Genomic DNA, 22,125 nt, shown 5'->3' on the forward strand with positions numbered 1-22,125 from the left:
TTTAATTGATGTAGGATATGATGGAGATTTATAAAAATATTTAAGGATATTTTAAAAAGATTAAATATTAAAATAAGATCTTTTTGAAAAATGTATAACCCTTAATTTTTTTAAAAACAACTTATTTTGACAACTTATAATCTGTTTTTTTAAAAAATTTACCAAACACAATTTCGAAGCTTAAAAGCTATGTGCCAAACACACTCTTAATTATATACCCACTTGCAATGCAAGTGTTTTTTTTTAAAATAATTATTATAAATTTTAAAAAAAATTAAACAAATATAAACAAATATATATATATTTATTAATAATTAATAAATAAAGAAAAACATGGGTGGAATGAGCAAAATCGTGGCAGAAAGGTTTCCACCCACCTCCCAATCTTTCTCACCGTTCGTTTAGCACATCCCATTTAACAATTCTTCTTCTTCTTCCCCAAGTAAAGTAATCATTCCCTATAAATTCTTGATCTTATCCCATTTACCAGAATACAGAATCTCTGTCGCCATGGGGATGATATTAGGAAAAATCAGTGTGGAAACTCCGAAATTCGAAGTGACCCACTCCACCAAAGACTACGAAATCCGAAAGTACGGATCCGCCGTCGTAGCAGAGGTCACGTATGATCCGGCCCAGTTTAATTCCGACAGGGACGGCGGATTCATGGTGCTCGCCAACTACATAGGCGCGCTGGGAAATCCCCAGAACACGAAGCCCGAGAAGATCGCGATGACAGCTCCGGTGATCACGAAGATAGCCATGACTGCGCCGGTGGTCACTCAGAGCAAGGGCGGGGGAGAGTCGGTGACGATGCAGTTCATACTGCCTTCCAAGTACGCCAAGGCGGAGGACGCGCCGCTGCCGGTGGATGAGAGGGTGGTGGTGAGGGACGAGGGGGAGAAGAAGTACGCGGTGGTGAGGTTCAGCGGGGTGGCGGGGGAGAAAGTGGTGGCGGAGAAGGTGGAGAAGTTGAAGGCGTGCTTGGAGAGAGACGGGTTGAAGACGTCGGGGGATTTTGTTCTGGCGCGGTATAATCCGCCGTGGACGCTGCCGCCGTTGAGAACCAACGAGATTATGATTCCGGTGGAGTGACACCTCCGGAAAATTCCCTAGTTTATCTTCTTTCGGAACATATATCGTATGTATAAATATTAAATACACACAATATTTCTTTTTTATATAAGGGAGCTTTGTGTGGACTGGAGGATATATAATCTTGTATGTGTGTCTTCTAATCTATATCTATATATATCGATATAGATATTATATGTTTTTCTATCTACCATGATGCTGAATGGAAAATGAACTCGAAATCGTCTTTCTAAATACACATGTTTTTATTTCAAATTTCCAAATATTTGAAACCGAAGTCAACGGTTCATACTATGTTTCCGATCCATAGGATTGATAAACAAGAACTATGTCGAACCGAAATTGAAATATATAAGACTTGGAAGCTTGCAAGGTCGAAGAGTACATTGTGATTTTTGTCATCCCAAATTCTCGGGAAACAATGGATATGGAGAAGTTTATAGATCGGAAAATTCTAATTTCGTGCTTGAAGTTTAGTTTTCTAAAACTTTTATTTGAAATGAATATAGAATAAAGATAAACATTATTTTATCGATGAAGGATGTCAATAGTTTGGGGTAAAAGTGTTGAAATTGCAAGTCCTTAAATGATTATGAGTTGGAAATAAATGTGGATTCTTTTGTCATGACATATGGGCTTTTGGTGCATTATATGTTATTTATTTTCTAATCAATTTGCAACTTGAAGTGACCGAGAGTCACAAAGTAGAAGCTGGATTTAGAGCTGACCTGCTGTATTTTTTGAGTTATTTTGATGGATATATTTTCTTTAATCTCACGTCGTAAAAGTTGAAATAGAGCATTCTTACAGTGTATGTAAAGTTAGAAATACGATGGCTCTGTTTAAGGAGGTATTGTGATGGAAAAAATATATCATAACGGTGGTGTAATCCTTGTTGTTAAGAAATCAATAATTCAAAAAGAAAATGAATGAAACATGAACGATCTTCATGATGTATTCTCACAATAACATCGAAATATTGTCTTGTTTTGTGTTAAGAATCAGATAATGGCAGCAGGAACTAGGTGAGACAACAGGAGCTATATTTTGCCAACTTCAAATCATCAAGTACGTTTTTAGCGACATGACCCGGATTACCTACTAACGAGAAACTTAAGCCAGCAAGAATAATAATCAGAAATTTAATCAAAGATACTGCGAAAATTAAACCAACATACTAAACCGGCAGAATACAACCGATAAGTAAAACCTAATGTGAAAGAATAATACAACCCAATCGAACTATTAACATAACTAAATTTACAACAACCTAGAAGCTAACTCTGCAATCCAGCCTTGGTCACCAATTAAACACAGGTCCAAGATAAACCACCTGCCCCCATTGAATGGGGTGTCCAAGAAAAAACACAACAACATAGACAATTGGACATGAGCGATCTACGCTCAGAACGTAATGCACGAGTATACAAATTGATATGATGCAATATGCATGCAAAATGAATGACTGGGTAACTGGGTTTACTTGATCAATCCTGCTCAAATTGTCGCAAAATGTGTGAGTAGTACCATCGGAGATTCAAACCACTGGGTAACTCCCTTACTCCAAATCGGACGTGGATCTACAATGTCCATGAACAATAGAGTCGGATCGACATGTCGTCCATTGCAACTCTCCGTGTCTAACCATCCAAAAAGGTTGAGCGATCCTATTGGAAAGACTATCTCGAAGGAGATACAAGCTCAACATGATATATGCACATGCAACATAATATATCAAAGTAGTAAAACATAAATCATGACACATAATATGCAACACATAACTCATAAGCATGCATATTCGCTGGCTATCTCAGTCAGTACTTTACATACCTCAACAACTGTCCTAGATATACATGAATCTACAGTCCATCACTACAAATCAAGATAATTACACGTCACTAATACTGATCTAAAAGCCTTAACTAAGCTAATAGATACTCCCTAATACTAATAGAGATCTCGGAATATACCTGCGTTCATCGTCAGCTCGCTGATATCAAAGGCTTGACCCTGACAAAACTCCACTACAAGCTTCATAGCACCTCGTGTAAAGCCCCGTTTTTATCTTAATTGAGCTTATTTGAGATAATCAGAGTTTCCAGAGTTAATGAGCCGACTTTTTATTGATCGGGGTCTATTTTGTAAAAATTAGATTTTTCAGGGACTAAAACGCAAATAGTGGATTTGTTATATTATCTACACTTAGAAAGGATTTGACTTAGTCTCCTTTGCATTATCTTCATCTCCTCCATCGGTTCTCCACCATTGAAGACGCCTCCTTAGGCTTTCAAGCTTTCAAAATCCAGTCCGAACTCGATCCGTCCGTTGGAAATTAATTCTGAAGGCAGATTAGTGATCACAGCAGTGAGAGATCCGTTATACCGTAAGTATTTCTCCGATCGGATATGTTTTGATTTTCGGAGGTTGTTAGAATCGATTTAGATTCTAGTTGTTGTTCTTGGCGGAGTTCTGATCGTTTATTATCTGTCGGTTTTGAATTAGAGCGATGTTCGGAATTGTTATGATTTTTGGAAGCTATTTTCGAAAATGTGAGTTTTGAGATGTGTTGGATTTTCCTTGTTGTTGTTGTATTAGCATTGAGTTGAGTTGATATCGGTATTGAACTGCTGTCTGCGTTGCTGGTTTGTTCAGTTTATAGCCGTTATGCCGTCGGTTTGAGTTTTGGGGATTTTGAACCGTTTTTGAGTTGTTGGAACTTGGCTTAAGTTGATCTTGGTTATTGATCATTCATTTGTCTCCGTACAGATTCGTTTGGAGGTATCAAGCCCAGAGTTAGCAGCTGTTTGATCGTTCCCGAGATTTGAACAAAGAACGGTATAGAGAATTTCCTTGAACCATTGCCTTGTTGTTGTTAGATTGTATAGTTGTTGATACAGTCTCTTTTGTAGCGTATCCAGAGTTGGAAGCTACTGCATTGAAAGGTAAAAGCTGTCATCGTAGCGGGATACCATACTCGGGACTGTGGTTCTCGAGTTTCCCCTTTGAAATCACATACTTGCATTTACACTTGTTCTAGCATGAGGAACTTGTGTCTTGTTTGATTGTATTGGCTTTTGTTAAATGGCTTATGTGTTATGTTTTTGTTATGCATTCATCTTGAGCCAATCTTGTTTTCAGCGGGCAGAACCACCCTTTTTGTTTAGATGTTTGGGAACTATGATTGAGTGGCCTAGGTCGTAGTCGTTTCGCCTAGTGCTAGCATACTCATTATAGTTGCTCAAAGGCTAGAGGAGTGAGATACGTGGCACCACCTCGATTGGGAGAGTCGGTGAGTTGTTACGTGATCTTATCCTCGGGATCCCAAAAGCACAGCAGCAATCCCTCGTTTATCAGATTGATATCCCGGTTTAAAAGAAATGCATTCATTATGTTGTTATTAATTTAATTGTTTTATTGAAAGCATGTTGATTGTTGTATTAATTGTTATGTTGCTTTTACTGGGAATGTCGTTCTCACCGGTTATCCGGCTGTTGCTTTGTTTTGTATGTGTACTTGAAAACAGGTGGGGCAGGATCAAGTCAGAAGAGGCATGGTTAGCTCCGAGAGAAAGTTGTAGCAGTGAGACTCGGTTTAGAAGTCGTGTCAGCATGTCTACCTAGTGTTGTTAGAACATGTTTAGATAATGAACTTCATTATTATGTTGTATTGTCATGCAAGATTTGCTGTGTTGTTATCGTGGCATGTTCTAATTTGGAGTAGTTGTTAAACTCTAGAACTTCATGTATTATTCGGAGGAACTGCATTTATAATGTATGTGTTGATTTGGATTACATTAGAATAGTTTTAGATGGAATTGCAAAGCATGTTTTCTGCTGTTCTGTTTCTGCTGTAGGGGGCGCCCGAGCTGCAATTTTTAGCAGCCCGAGCGCACCCCCTCTGAGAACTCAGTAGCGCCTCTGTCCAGGGCCGCGCTCGAGCGGCGGTTTTTGGCCGCCCGAGCGCGGCCCTCTTTAAAAAAAAAAAATTTTTTTTTTCCTTTGCTTTGCTTTTAGTTCTTAGATCTTGGATGCTTAATTATTGTTTACTCCTTAATTAGATGTTTAGAACCGAGGTCTCACATTAAGTGGTATCAGAGAGTTAAGATTCTTGGTTGAACTAGAGTGAGCGGGTAGATCGAGTCTGCGTGTATTGGCTCCTCGCATGTGTTTGAATTATTTAACTGTGTACTTAATTCCATGCGAGCATGCTTTATTGTTAGAATTATTGAATTACATGGTTATGTGATTTAATTTATAAAGCATGATCTACTTGAGATTTAACTGTTTCTGTTATCGACTGGTATCCTGTATTCCAAGCGGTTGTAAGGGCACTGATTGTAGAGATTGAGATATCTCGTGTCCTAACCTTTGATTATCAGATGGGTCCTCGTCGAGTGATAAACAGAAACACACCGCCAGTTATTCCTACAACTGAGCAAGCTAGCACTGAAGTTGATTAGTTGGATGCTTCAGCGACTCCTATGGAAACCTTGCTGAAGAGGTTTCAGTCATTCAATCCGCCGTTGTTGATGGGTTCAGAAAATCCAGTTGACTGTGAGAGTTGGTTGGATGATATGGATCAGTTGTTTGATTCCATTGACTACACAGATGACCGCCGAATCAGGTTAGTAATTCATCAGCTGCGTGGTGGTGCTAAGAGCTGGTGGATCATGACAAAGAAAGCATTTGAGAGTAGAGGTACAGAGGTTACTTGGACTCTTTTTAAATCTGAGTTTTATAAGCGGTTTTTTCCTATCTCGTATCGTAAGGATAAGGGAGCAGAGTTTGCAAATCTGAAGCAAGGGAATCTGAACATTGAAGAGTACGTGGCTAAGTTTGATAGTCTGTTGCGTTTTGCGCCGCTAATTGCCGGGGATGAAGAAGCTAAGGTAGATCAGTTCATCAATGGTTTGAACCCCGACGTCTTCACGTTGGTTAACACCAACAGGCCTAACAACTTTGCGGATGCCATGAATCACGCAAAGGGAGCAGAAGCAGGCTTGTGGAGGCAAAGAGGTAACCAGGTAGCACCTCAGCAACAGAGGCAGTATCAGAACCCACCATCTCAGTATCAGAATCAGCCACCGCAGCATCAGAACCAGCAGCAAAGGTATGAAGGTGGAAACAGTGGGGGAAACAGAAAGGATCAATACAAGGCAAGAGGTAAGCAGTTTAAGAGGCAAGGAAACAGTTCGTCCAGTTCCAGTGGTTCGAAGCAATTTGGTTCAGGACCGAGTTCTGGGTCATCATCCTTGTACTGCAGCAAGTGTGGAGGAAGACACTCACCGGATCAGTGTGTGGGAGGTTTTGGTAATTGTAACACCTGTCAGCAACCGGGACACTTCTCTAAGGTGTGCCCTCAACGTAACAGAGATAGAGCTCAGAGTGGGAGTTCGTCTAGACCTATAGCTCAGCCTGAGAGGCAGTCTTTTGCAGTGCACTCTTTCCAGCCTCAGCAGCAGAACATACAGGGAGGTAACTCTAGTGCAAATAAGCCTCCGAGACAGCAGGCACGAGTCTTTGCATTGACAGAGGATCAGGCTCAGGCAGTACCTGACGATGTCATAGCAGGTAACTGTTTGATTTTCGGTTATTCTGCTCATGTCTTGATAGATACAGGTGCTTCCCATTCTTTTATCTCTGAGAAATTTGTGTTATTACATGCTTTTCCTACTGAGTTGTTGCCTACAGTAGTAGCTGTTACTTCACCTTTGGGTGGAGGAATTGTTTCTGTCAGAATAGTCAGGAACTGTGAACTGTGTATTGAGGGAAATTTTCTAGAATTCGACTGTATTGTGCTTGGACTGTCAGATTTTGATTGTATTATTGGTATAGATGCTTTAACCAAGTACAGGGCAACAGTCGATTGTTTTCAGAAAGTTGTCAGGTTCAGACCTGAAATGGAAGACGAGTGGAAATTCTTTGGTAAGGGTTCTCGATCTAGAATTCCTTTGATTTCAGTGTTATCTATGACTCGTTTGCTACAGAGAGGTGCAAAAGGATTTTTGGTGTATGCAGTTGATGTACTGAAATCTAGCCTAGCTTTGGTCGATATACCAGTGGTTAGAGATTTTGCGGATGTGTTTCCGGAAGATGTTCCTGGATTGCCGCCTATTCGAGAATTCAATATTGACTTAGTGCCAGGTACTCAACCTATTTCAAAAGCTCCTTATCGTATGGCACTTGTTGAATTGAGAGAGTTGAAGGAGCAGCTTGAGGATTTGATTGCCAAGGGATACATCAGACCTAGTGTATCGCCTTGGGGTGCTCCTGTGCTTTTTGTTCGGAAGAAGGATGGTTCTATGCGACTCTGTATCGACTACCGCCAATTGAATCAGGCTACAGTCAAGAACAGGTATCCTTTACCCCGAATAGATGACCTTTTTGATCAGCTGCAGGGTTCTTCTGTCTATTCTAAGATTGATTTAAGGTTAGGTTATCACCAGTTGAGAGTGCGAGAGGAAGATGTTCCTAAGACCGCATTCAGAACGAGGTATGGTCACTTTGAGTTTATAGTCATGCCATTCGGTTTGACTAACGCTCCAGCGGTTTTTATGGGATTGATGAACCGTATCTTTCAGCGTTATCTAGATGAGTTCGTCATTATCTTTATCGATGATATTCTTATCTACTCGAAGAACCGTACTGACCATGCAGAGCACTTGAGGACCGTACTGCAGATTTTGCGAGTTGAGCAGTTGTTTGCCAAGCTGTCTAAGTGTGAATTCTGGTTAGATCGAGTTGTCTTTCTCGGTCATATTATTTGTGAAGATGGGATTTCTGTCGATCCCAGCAAGATCGAAGCGGTTATGAATTGGCCTAGACCAACATCAGTACCTGAGATCCGAAGCTTCATGGGTTTAGCGGGTTACTACCGTCGTTTCATCGAGGGTTTCTCGTCTATTTCCAAGCCAATTACTCAGCTGACTCAGAAGAATGCGCCTTTTGTTTGGACTCCAGATTGTGAGGCTAGCTTTGTTGATCTGAAGAGGAGACTGACCAGTGCTCCAATTCTTTCTATTTCGAAGGGTACTGGAGGTTTCACAGTCTATTGTGATGCTTCTAACCGAGGCTTGGGTTGTGTTCTTATGCAGCATAAGCATGTGGTGGCGTATGCATCGAGGCAGCTGAAACCGCACGAGACTCGTTATCCGGTTCATGATCTTGAACTAGCTGCGATCGTCTTTTCTTTGAAGATCTGGCGTCACTATCTTTATGGTGAGTCCTTCGAGATCTTTTCTGATCATAAGAGTCTTAAGTACTTGTTTTCTCAGGCAGAGCTGAATATGAGACAGAGAAGATGGTTAGATCTGTTGAAGGATTTCGACTGTGAAATCAAGTACTATCCGGAAAAGTCGAATGCAGTTGCAGATGCCTTGAGCCGAAAGCTTTGTTCTTTATCTCTTTCTACTATTGGTGTTTCTCAGTTGATCGATGATTGTTGCACTTCTGGTTTAGAGTTTGAAACAGATAGGGAGACTATCAGAGTGTTTGCTATTCAAGCCGAACCGGAGTTGTTTGTTGCAATCAAAGAAGCACAGAAGTCTGAGCCGAGCATTCAGGTTTCAGTAGAGAAAGTCAGATCTGGGCATCATTCTGAATTCCAGGTTAGAGATGAAGTCTTGTTTGTGAATAACCATCTTGTTGTGCCTGATGTTCCGGAGTTGAGACAACATATTCTCCGAGAGGCTCATTGCAGTCGGTTCAGCATTCATCCTGGAGGTCGTAAGATGTACAACGATCTGAAGATTCAGTTTTGGTGGAAGAGAATGAAGAGCGATGTTGCGAGGTTTGTATCTCGGTGTTTGAACTGTCAGCAAGTAAAAGCAGAACGAAAGCGACCAAGAGGTCTGTTGCACAGTTTATCTGTTCCTGAATGGAAATGGGATCACATTTCTATGGATTTTGTCACGAAGCTACCACGATCCGTTCGAGGATGAGATGCTATTTGGGTAGTGATCGACCGATTGACGAAGTCTGCTTGTTTTATTCCATACAGGATGACGTATCGTCACGATCAGATGGCTGAGCTTTATGTTATTAATGTTGTGAGATTGCATGGAGTGCCGAAGTCGATCGTTTCAGACAGAGACCCTAGATTCACCTCGCACTTCTGGCACAGTTTGCAAGAGGCACTTGGTACTTGTTTGCACCTGAGTACAGCTTACCACCCTCAGACAGATGGGCAGTCAGAGCGGACTATCCAGACGTTAGAGGATATGCTATGAGCGGTAGTGCTAGACTTTGGCACTAGTTGGCAGGATTCTTTGCCTCTTGTCGAATTCTCTTACAATAACAGCTTCCAAGCAAGTATCGGTATGGCGCCTTTTGAGGTATTGTACGGTAAGAAATGCCGATCTCCGTTGTTTTGGGATGATTTGTCCGAGTCACCAGATTTGGGACCGGATATGCTTAGAGATATGGCAAAGCAGGTTAAGATCATTCAGACCAGAATGAAGACAGCTCAAGATAGACAGGCGAAGTATGCGAATGTCAGGCGTAGAACTTTGAGTTTTGATCAGGGAGACCGAGTCTTTCTGAAGATTTCACCTTTCAGAGGCACTGTCAGATTCGGTAAGAGAGGGAAGTTATGTCCAAGATTCATCGGGCCGTACGAGATTCTCGAGAAGATAGGCGATCTTGCCTACAGACTTGCACTTCCTCCATATTTATCTGGTATTCACGACGTTTTTCACATCTCTATGCTGCGAAAGTATCATCCAGATCCTTCTCATGTTGTTCAGCCTGACGAAGCCGAGTTAGACGAGACTCTGAGCTACTTTGAGCGACCGATTCAGATCCTTGATCGGAAGGAGAAACAACTCAGAACCAAGTCGATCCCGTTAGTGAAAGTGCAGTGGAGCCATCACGGCGTCGAGGAAGCGACTTGGGAGACAGAATCGGACATGAGGCAGCGATTTCCGGAGTTATTCGGATTACGTGAGTTCTTCTTACTGTCTTTAGTTCTTCATTCTATCTTATGAGTTGTGGTTCTCGTTGATTTCGAGGATGAAATCTCTTCTTAGTGGGAAAGAATTATAAAGCCCCGTTTTTATCTTAATTGAACTTATTTGAGATAATCAGAGTTTCCAGAGTTAATGAGCCGACTTTTTATTGATCGGGGTCTATTTTGTAAAAATTGGATATTTCAGGGACTAAAACGCAAATAGTGGATTTGTTATATTATCTACACTTAGAAAGGATATGACTTAGTCTCCTTTGCATTATCTTCATCTCCTCCATCGGTTCTCCACCATTGAAGACGCCTCCTTAGGCTTTCAAGCTTTCAAAATCCAGTCCGAACTCGATCCGTCTGTTGGAAATTAATTCTGAAGGCAGATTAGTGATCAAAGCAGTGAGAGCTCCGTTATACCGTAATTATTTCTCCGATCGGATATGTTTTGATTTTCGGAGGTTGTTAGAATCGATTTAGATTCTAGTATGTTGTTATTGGCGGAGTTCTGATCGTTTATTATCTGTCGGTTTTGAATTAGAGCGACGTTCGGAATTGTTATGATTTTTGGAAGCTATTTTCGAAAATGTGAGTTTTGAGATGTGTTGGATTTGCCTTGTTGTTGTTGTATTAGCATTGAGTTGAGTTGATATCGGTATTGTACTGCTGTCTGCGTTGCCGGTTTGTTCAGTTTATAGCCGTTATGCCGTCGGTTTGAGTTTTGGGGATTTTGAACCGTTTTTGAGTTGTTGGAACTTGGCTTAAGTTGATCTTGGTTATTGATCATTCATTTGTCTCCGTACAGATTCGTTTGGAGGTATCAAGCCCAGAGTTAGCAGCTGTTTGATCGTTCCCGAGATTTGAACAAAGAACGGTATAGAGAATTTCCTTGAACCGTTGCCTTGTTGTTGTTAGATTGTATAGTTGTTGATACAGTCTCTTTTGTAGCGTATCCAGAGTTGGAAGCTACTGCATTGAAAGGTAAAAGCAGTCATCGTAGCGGGATAGCATACTCGGGACTGTGGTTCTCGAGTTTTCCCTTTGAAATCACATACTTGCATTTACACTTGTTCTAGCATGAGGAACTTGTGTCTTGTTTGATTGTATTGGCTTTTGTTAAATGGCTTATGTGTTATATTTTTGTTATGCATTCATCTTGAGCCAATCTTGTTTTCAGCGGGCCGAACCGCCCTATTTGTTTAGACGTTTGGGAACTATGATTGAGTGGCCTAGGTCGTAGTCATTTCGCCTAGTGCTAGCATACTCATTATAGCTGCTCAAAGTTTAGAGGAGTGAGATATGTGGAACCACCTCGATTGGAAGAGTCGGTGAGTTGTTACGTGATCTTATCCTCGGGATCCCAAAAGCACAGCAGCAATCCCTCGTTTATCAGATTGATATCCCGGTTTAAAATACATGCATTCATTATGTTGTTATTAATTTAATTGTTGTATTGAAAGCATGTTGATTGTTGTATTAATTGTTATGTTGCTTTTACTGGGAATGTCGTTCTCACCGGTTATCCGGCTGTTGCTTTGTTTTGTATGTGTACTTGGCAACAGGTGGGGCAGGATCAAGTCAGAAGAGGTATGGTTAGCTCCGAGAGAAAGTTGTAGCAGTAAGACTCGGTTTAGAAGTCGTGTCAGCATGTCTACCTAGTGTTGTTAGAACATGTTTAGATAACGAACTTCATTATTATGTTGTATTGTCATGCAAGATTTGCCGTGTTGTTATCGTGGCATGTTCTAATTTGGAGTAGTTGTTAAACTCTAGAACTTAATGTATTAATCGGAGGAACTGCATTTATAATGTATGTGTTGATTTGGATTACATTGGAATAGTTTTAGATGGAATTGCAAAGCATGTTTTCTGCTGTTCTGTTTCTGCTATAGGGGGAGCCCGAGCTGCAATTTTTAGCAGCCCGAGCGCACCCCCCTCTGAGAACTCAGTAGCGCCTCTGTCCAGGGCGCGCTCGAGCGGCGGTTTTTGGCCGCCCGAGCGCGGCCCTCTTTAAAAAAAAAATATATATATTTTTTTCCTTTGCTTTGCTTTTAGTTCTTAGATCTTGGATGCTTAATTATTGTTTACTCCTTAATTAGATGTTTAGAACCGAGGTCTAACACCTCGCTATCTCCTGACCCTTGAGTATAAGGCTAGAACACTAAGATTAAACACTGATACACACTCAAACACCTAAAACATACACTGAATTATGAGTTTTCGGCCCTTAATTATAGACCTCTATCGGAAGCTCCGATCCCTGGTTTGGAAGCTCCGATATTTGCATGCATGCCACGTTCCGAACTACTCTGATCGGAAGCTCCGATCTCTACTTCGGAAGTTCCGATCTCATGCATGCATTTACATGTCCAAATATTTTTGACACCTTATTAGTGCGCATGGCCTAACTCTTTGGAAATTCCGATATCACGTTCGGTGGTTCCGAACTTGACCCTCAGCCTCTAAAATCCATCACTTGATCCGATCTCTCGAACCTTCCGAACTCTTTTTGGTCTGAGTCCAGACATTCCGAGCTACCTGGGCAACTTTGCTCTTTGGACCCTTTTGGACATTCCAGAGTCGATTTCTGGGTTTACTATATAAATTTAAAATCCCTTAATCATGTTTTACTATTCCAAGCATGATTAACCAATTGAATTACATAAAACAAAATTTGGGTTACTACATTCTTCCCACCCTAAGAGATTTCGTCCTCGAAATCAGGTCTTGTTCTGCAGTGGCCCGTCCAGAAATCACTAAGTAATCAAAGCTTAAGCATGTGAAATAACTTAATATGCAATAATTAAAATAACAAGCAGAAACTTTAATCAACTAAAACTACAGGCATGAATACAACCGGTCCCAAAAAAAATTCAATAAATGTTATACAACACAATCGAAGATAATGCTAAACTCCACAAAGAAAACCTGATACAGTACAATCTACCCTATTGCTGCTCAACGACCGCTATCTCTCGGTCCGTCCAACCTAAGTCCTACCCCATAGAATGGTGTGTCTAGAACCAAAACGAGGATGTGTGCAAAAAATTTTTAGTACGAAAGTATGAGTATACACATGCTATGAATGCTAAATGCAAATGAACGGGTACCGAAAACCTATCACGGTAGAAACTCTTGCTCACAAATGGCTCCATGGTATGTAGCACACTGGGACGTCGCATCAGAAGGTACTCCCATACCATAAGAAATGCGTGGAATATCCGGACCCAAATCCATGAAATTCATCCACTAAAATTCGGGGCTGAGCAACCCCTCTACAGGTAATATCAAGGTGAAAGCTCAATATAGTGACACGCACCGTGATCACTTAATAATCAAAAACTTAGGCATGCAATTAAAAAATAAATAATCTAGATCAGAGTAAATGCGAAAACTATAAATAGCTTAATACCAGAAAGGTAAAAACCTAGTGGCTGACCCCGCAATTCTGCCTTGATCACCATATAATCTCCAAATCTCTAGGAGAACTACCTGCAACTGCCCCATCGAATAGGGTGTCCAGACAAAAAGAAACAACTGGAAGTGAGTTTAATTCTCACCGCGAGAGCATGAATATACAATATTATATATGCATGTATGCAATTGTACTGGTTACCAAGACTCGAGGTCAAGAATTATCAAGATCAAACATGGGCCCTGGGTAATGTAGCACTCTGCGTCGTCGCCCCAGGAGGTGGCTCACATACCCGACAGTAAAAATAATACAGGTGTTCTGACATGAATCTATGTGTCCAACCGAAATACCGGTGACCTGACACTGATAAACATGTCCAACCATCCACTAACAAGATAGGATCAACACCCTAATTTCGGATATCACAAGGATATAGCTCAAGATGCTCATGGAATGTAGCATAATAACATGTCATAATATATGCAGATAAAAATCATGCCATATAATCAATGCAACACATAATACATGCATACTCAGTCAGGATATCTCGAACAGTACTTTCGTACCTTATTTACTAGGCAAGCTATACCAGCTCTAAGTCCAAGCCTATAATCAGCATTACAAGAAAAAATACTCATGCATTAAATTCTTGCTCTAACAGCCTTAACTAAGCTATAACATACTCCCTATTTTTTATAAGAAGCTAGAGCAATACCTTCGTCCGTCGTCAGCCCGCTGATGATGACTGCCCCAGAATTTGGGCACCACTCTGCTGTGACTCTGGAGCACCTCGCCAACTCCCGGACCAAGCCTAGGAAGGCTGGAAATGCCCCAAAACACTCAGAATTTAGAGAGAATCCCTCAATTAGGTGCAAAAAGAATGAACTCTGATGGCCTATTTATAGGCATTGATCGGACGGTCCGATCTTCAGATCGGACGATCCTATCTACATGCATCTGCCACATGTTGCAATCTCGTGACATCTGTCCAGCCAAATCATCGGACGGTCCGATCGTCACCACGTGTCGATCCAAAGTTGACACCTCATTGGACAGCTGGTGTTGGGTTTGGACGGTCCGTTCTGAGAACGGACGCTTCCTTATTCATATTCAGTCAATTAATCGGTTAAAATGGGACCGGACTACTACATTCTCCCTCTACTTAAGATATTTCGTCCTCGAAATTACATCTTAATGCAAAACAAGATATTGAATATCATTCTTTATTCAAACTGAATATTTAACAAGATACAACTAAGATACAAAACAATCAAAACAACTCTAGGTATTCTGCACGCATACGACTCTCAAGTTCCCATGTGGCTTCTTCAGTGCCTCGGTGCTGCCAATGAACTAGAACAATAGGAATAACTTTGGTACGGAACATCTTAACCTTTTGATCCAGAATACGCAACGGTGTCTCCACATATGTCAGATATGTATCAAACTAAACTTCAGATGGTTGCAAAATGTGGGACTCATCCGCCACATACCGTCGCAACAACGATGCATGAAACACATTGTGGATACTAGACAAGTACGGCGGCAAAGCCAATCTGTAAGCCAAATCTCCAACACTTTCCAAAATCTCAAACGGACCAATGAACCTAGGACATAGCTTACCCTTGAGACCAAATCTCAGAATCCGGCGAAATGGTGAAACTCTCAAGAACACCTTCTTGCCCAACTCAAACTGCAAAGGTCTTCGCTTAATATTAGCATAACTAGCCCGTCGATCTTGTGTAGTCTTAATCCATTTCTTGATTTGTCCAACAATAACAATAGCCTGCTGGACCAAGTCTAGTCCCTCTACTTGTCGCTTCCATACTTCTTCCCAGAACAGTGGAGTACGACATCGTCGACCATACAATGCTTCAAATGGCACCATGCCAATACTAGGATGATAACTGTTGTTGTACGTGAATTCAATCAGTGGAAATTGATCTTTTCACTCTGGATGATAAGCAGTACGCAAGCTAAGAGTAGTACCCTTATCATGCTGAAAACTCCCCCAGAATCTGAAAGTAAACCTAGGATCTTGATTTCTAACAATACTTACTAACATGCCAAGGAAATACACAATCTACTGGATGTGCAATCAATTACTATAGTCAAAAGTGAAATCTCGGTTATATGGAAGAAATGGGCTGCATTGGTGAGTCCATACACCAAAACCCAGATAGAATCACAATTCCTCGAGGATACTAGAAAATGGGTCAAAAAGTTCATCGTGATAACTCCCATTTCCACTCAGGAATCGATAAACTGTGAAGCAATCCTCCAGTTTGTCGATGTTCTGCCTTAATCTGTTGACACACCCAATACTAAGAAACAAATTGATATACAATGTGCTTTATACCTTTCCACCAGAACCGAGCACACAAGTCCTTGTACATCAAAAGGATTCTACTACTAATAGAGAAAATAACTAATACTCTCTCATATCACTAATACACGTGACAACGTCGTTGTCCACAATTCTTGATTTTCTGAACTCTATAGGTTCTCATCTTAAAAATACCAATGCTTATTTTGTTGACTCAAAAGTCGATTAGTAAAATCCCTAGTAATAATATTCTGAGTTGAATAGTGACATCTATCTCATGACTTGAGATAATGCTCAAAACAATAATACGGATTATCCTATCACGGATAATAATAATTTCTTGCTGAATTCTGACTTGTGCTACTAGATGAACAAAACTGTTTCATCCCAAACCTTGAGAAATCCTCAAATTAATGCAATATAGCTAAATCTTTGGACTAAATCTGCCAAAACAGCTATATCAATGGCCTAGCACATCCAAAAGACATCCCGGAATATTAGTGACAACAATCCCGCCAGAGCCAAAAAATATGGATCTCAGCCGTTGTCCTTTCCCACGTCTAAACACTTGATGTTATCCTGCTAGTACCCATTGAAATCCAAACACTTTCTAGATCAAAATCTGACGATGAAATTCCAAGAAACCTCAAAGATTAACATTTGTATCTGCCACAGATAAATTAGAAGTACAATTTTTTATCAATTCTTCTTAAGCGGAAGGAATCCCGAAAGCTGAACTAGAACATTTCTGGAAATTCTCCAATCACTGAGAAATTCTGAATATGTCTCACAGACCCTGTTTTTAAGCATACGAGCTTACAGATATGTCCCAAATATTTTCTAGTCAACAACAAATTAATTCAATACTGATTTAGTCTAAACGACCGCATCAATCATTCTTGATTTACTGTAGCTCACACTTAACCCAAAAGAATCAATCAATATAATTACCACTTACTAATTTCTCGATTACTAGAACCTTACACTGATGATAAACCACTATGATCTCTTTGGTTCTGTTTAATGAGAAATAATCTGAACTCAAAACACTTGGAATCACAGAATTCCCATTCTAAATATACTACTTTATTACTGACAGTATCAGGCAATAATCAAGAGTAGTCACTGTCATTAATTCTGTATCAATCACAAAAACATTAAAATTACTCAGTAATCCTTGGACTAATCCCAATTCAAATGATCATCCTCTATCTTGGACAATCTCCGTTATCATGGAAATCTCATTCCATATCTCTGACAAAGTCAGACGATAATCTAATGATCACTGATAATTTACATGGCTCGATCAACAACTCTGATTTCGTTGCCATAAGTCTGCTAATTCCTAATACTTGGAATTACAAAGTCCACACTGTATTCATCATTCCTATCTCTGACAAAGTCAGAAGATAGCTAAGGTTAGTTACTGGCATCAATCCCATACCAGTCTGGACTTACTACCACTTCCTATGTCCACACAAGATGGACACCAAGATGAACTAAGACCGAAGAAGATTTTTCCCCGATTCGATATCCTGGATCTTCCTTGTTCCAAGGAATGTCAAGTTGCATCTCTAACGAAGTCATACGATACTCCGAATAACTACTAGTAGAAATCCTTCCATCCATTAGATTTATTCATTTAGGAATATCATCATATTGAGAACAAAACCTATCTACTCAGAATGATCACTCGTCAAGGAAAATCCCTTCCAAGACTAATTCTGACAGCAAAATCCAGAAATCTGTATCTCTGACTAAAGCCAGACGATAACTAATCTTCTTGGATACTAAATCTAGTATCAACTATAAATTTCCATGAGAAAATCCAAACGTCGAATAACCATACGCTTACTATGATTGTTGCAAAACACCATACTGAGGTAGCCCCTGTAGCGATCCTTACCCGGATCCGCTAATAATCAGATTTAATTACTAAATAAGCATGCATGATACTTAAGCAAAGCGTAAACATTATTCAATGGCGGAACAGTAAAGGGAACTAAAATCCAACTTCGTCGGCAGAATACAATCGACACTTAAAAACCCATCAATAAAAATTCTTTATAATAAAACCATATCAAAATAATGTCTTGAATCCCTAACCACTAAGGGAACTCACTGGAAACCTGGCCCCTGGTCTCTTTCCAGCTGCGGTCCACCAGCGCTGTCTAACCTGAGGCCTGCCTCGTCGAATGGGGTGTCCAGAACATACAGAAAACACCAGACATGAGCGACTACGCTCAATATGAAAGCAATGATATATAACAAACATGATGCAAGAGAATGGAGTTAAAACCCAGTAAAAACAGTCTGCTCAGGGGCGCCAATGAATTTAAAGTACCGTGATGGATAGCTAGTCCGCGAGATACTCGTATACTCCCCTATCACCGTAGCGTTAGTCTCTGCCATCGCGGTGTCTCCCGGTGATAGACAAAACCATGGTGGCTGAGCCTCCCCACCTGACCCACATCTCACGAGATGCTGTCTAACATAAATCATGCATGTGCTTAAGCAGTAAAACATGGTAGATACAAAGCACATAAAAATGCAACATATAATATCATATATCATGCCGGCTATCTCGGTCAGTACTTACGTACCTAAAAATACAGTAGATAGATCCTAGTAACACCGCTCTAGGTTCTAAGCCTACAAGTCAATATTATCTGTGTAGTGACCCAGCATTGAATCACCTACTAACTGGCAACTATGACATGCATTAATCTTAATTAAAAGATAAACACTTAACATAGTAAAACGTGTGAAAACATAACTCATAAAATACATATCAACTTAGTACAAAGCTTAACTCAGCAGTGATACAACCATATCGAAATAACTTAAATAAAATTGTCTGAAACATTATACAGCTATATCGAATCCTGCTGTATAAAAAGATCCCCTGAAGGCTCCTTCTCTCTAGTCCTGCCTCGAACTATCAACTCCGTCCATCCTGCGACCTGCCCCATGGAATGAGGTGTCCAAGATAATAAATAGGACGTGAGCGACTAACGCCCAGTATATAAACATGAGTAAACATATGTATATGATGCATGCAATCGTGATGACTGGTAATAGGTCATCTAACAAGTCATGCTCAGTACAGGCGCCACATTAGTGCTGCAACCTCGCGGATCAACCTCTGTGTACAACAAGACTCGTCTAATACACCGAAGTAATCAGACATACATTTCCCCGCCGTCGCGGTACTCCCAGTGAAAGACTATAAGTATAGAGCTGAGAGGCTCTATAATCAAGGTATATCAATGTACAAGCTCAACGTGTATGTGCACATGACATACAAATATGGAAAGCAGTAAAACATATATCATGCCACATAATAATGCCAAGAAAATGCAACATATAAACATGTATACTCGCTGTCAATCTCAGTCAAATGTGTAGGTACCTATAGGCTAGTTCAAGTCTTAGTAGGACCTAGGTTCCAAGCCTATATTCAAAAGTTCACCGTATCACTACACAAGTTCTATAAGCCTTAAATAAGCTAAATAAGTACTCCCAAAACTTAATAAGATTCCCGGACCATACCTTCATCCATCGTAAGCCCTTTGGAGTCTCTAGTTCTGGAGGACTATAACAACGCCTTGTTATTCCAGAACCTCTCTGAAAACCGATTGGGCTCTCAAGTGTATACCTCACACTATATAACTGAAGAAGGAAATTCGGGAATTCGTAATTCATTTCTGAATCAACTGGCCCCTATTTATAGGCCAAGGATCCGGCCACGTTCGGAGCCTCCGAACTTAGGTTCGGAGCATCCGAAGTCGGGATCGGACCATCCGAACTGCTCTATGTCCGACACTTGTCAAAACTCATGGCTTAGTCATCGTGCATTGTTGGATGAAGGCGTTTGGACCATCCAAACAAGGTTCGGATCGTCCGATCTTGCCTTAACTCCAAAGTAAATATGCTCATCATCGGAGCTTCCGATAAACAGGGTTCAGATCATCCGAACTGGGTTTGGACCGTCCGATCCTGGCCAAACTTCGAAAGTCCAATTCTTGCTTGTAAAGCCCGATTCAGCCTTTGAATTGGTTAAATACTAATCCTTAATCATGTTTAACGTATTATTATCTTAAAATGGAATCTGGGTTACTACAATCTGAGTCACTACTATTGAAACGACCATAACTCTGATTTTAAATTAAACTAAATAAAATACGGATTTTCAAAAAAATTCTTAAAAATTTTGGCATGACCTATCTGTTTATATTAAAACCCACCTGTCACAGACATCAGTCAAAAATAAAGCGACCAACAACACTAAATAGTTCAGACCGAGAAAAGAACGAAGACCTGAGAAGAAGATCTGGCAATTTAACCATCAAAATAATTAACACTTTGATATTTACATGCTCAAAGATGATAAATGAATATTTACATTTACATTATTCCTAGTATCAAAATAAAAGACTATAAAATGTAGGAATGAACTTTTGCGGAAGACAAGCATAGGTCGGAGGGATGTGCCGGGCCTGCATCGTAGTCCACTCGATAGTCTTGCCCCTTGATCTAAAAGATATACTTCTCACCTGAAAACAATAAATGTAGTGAGTCTAAAAGACTCAGCAAGAATAGGGGGGGGGGGGGAGATAACGAGTACTACATAAATACAAGCACAGGCAGATTGAGAATAACTTGATAATAAAATACTTTGTGCCCTTTATTTGAATAATATTTACTTCTAAAATGAGAGAACATGGATATAACATATGCATGGCTAATTCATTTATAATCAAAGTAACTGCATAAAATGTACTGAAACGTAGTCATAAAACTGTGAATTGTAACTGTGAATTAGATCCTTGATTGTGACTCTGTGATTTCGATCATGATCATGGCTATAGTTAACAATGCCGCAAGGAGGTCGAGATGAAACCCAACCCGATCTTGCCCTATAATGGTAAGGGAGACCAGAATAGCTCATGCCCCACACGAACACATGCTAAGGTAAGTAAACCCATAATGATTTGGTAAGGGAGGCCAAAACGTCTCTCAGCCCCACACGAACACATGCTAAGGTAAGGAAACCCATAAATGTAGTCACAATCATCTCACTTTGTTCAAAATATTTTCTTTCCTTCTTGAATATGGGACTTAGCATGCATATGTAAATATGAGGTACATGTAAATATTAATCAATAATCATGCATATGACTCACACATGGATGTTCGGGATGGTGATTTAGGAACTAAACCAAAGGATGGAAAATTTAACCCATGAATGTAGCGCTTAAGACAAATTGGAGCGGTTCGCCCCTAAAATCTATAACTCGCCCAATTCTTATTCAAAATTGAGTACCGCTTGGAACCACGATACCACGACACTTAGAACAAAGCCAGGAAATCAACCTCGGAATTTATTTCCTAAGCGATCATTTTATGAAAAGTCAAATTCCGGGCAGTAAGCCCTTTTGGCTTCAAAAATTCTACACCTAATTAATTAAAAATCTAGAACATCACCAAAACTTAACCGAATTAATTATCGCTTGAACCGACATAATCCAGACATCTAAGACAAGTTCCAGATCCGATCCCATAAAAAAATTCCACTTTTAGCCCTGCCTTAGACATGTATTTCCGAACAGCCCCAAACCTAGAAAAACTTCTGCACCTATACAAACTATAGCCTAGAATTCGACCAATACTTAACCGACTTAATTCCCGCCTTCACCAATGTATTCCTAACATCCTAGACCCAATCCAGACCTGAGCCCTTGACCCAAAAACCGAGTTAACCCCGATTTGAAAATCAGTTTCCGGACAGCCCAAATATCGCCCAATTCTGCTCATGTTCCATTGTAATACCCACTCCAAACCTTAGTCATTGAACTCCCATTTCCCCAAGACAATAAACTAGGACTAAGATCAACACTTATACCCATCTCAAGCTGCTATAACTCACCTCACAATCAACTAAACTCAGCTCGAAGCAGCCCCCCAGCCACCATCGATACACAACCCCTACACCATAGAGATTTCAAATTTCCTTCATTCGAACCACATCCCAACTTCACACATCCTAACACTACCATGTGAACTACGTATCACCATCCGAATCAACACAACAACCACATATGGATTTTTGAACATAATGCTAGAAAAAAAAGAATCTGAATTTTTTCGAAAAACACACAGCAACATTTCATTCAATATTCCAAGTCCAAAATTCATTTCAACCTCAACCATTTAATGTAATTTCCAAAGCATGAATGTGAAAAGAAAAGAGAAAAGAAAATGACTTGACTCGGCTTCCACAAGAATACCAAACAGGGAATGTATAAATATATACTCCAATATTTCATGAAATGCA

General features: G+C 40.2%; 1 protein-coding gene across 1 annotated transcript; it reads left to right on the forward strand.

Moving 5' to 3' along the window:
* Positions 1-353: 353 nt before the first annotated feature.
* On the forward strand, positions 354-1,315 carry LOC140892973 (heme-binding-like protein At3g10130, chloroplastic). The gene has a single exon (XM_073302036.1). The coding sequence runs from the start codon at positions 511-513 to the stop codon at positions 1,093-1,095; it is 585 nt and encodes a 194-aa protein (XP_073158137.1). The 5' UTR covers positions 354-510; the 3' UTR covers positions 1,096-1,315.
* The last annotated feature ends 20,810 nt before the right edge of the window (positions 1,316-22,125 follow it).

The sequence above is a fragment of the Henckelia pumila genome, chromosome 3 (genome assembly GCF_033568475.1).
Source record: "Henckelia pumila isolate YLH828 chromosome 3, ASM3356847v2, whole genome shotgun sequence".
NCBI classification, from domain to species: domain Eukaryota; kingdom Viridiplantae; phylum Streptophyta; class Magnoliopsida; order Lamiales; family Gesneriaceae; genus Henckelia; species Henckelia pumila.

Excerpts from the sequence above, each read along its gene's own strand:
- LOC140892973 (XM_073302036.1), top strand. The coding sequence starts at position 511 with ATGGGGATGATATTAGGAAAAATCAGTGTGGAAACTCCGAAATTCGAA.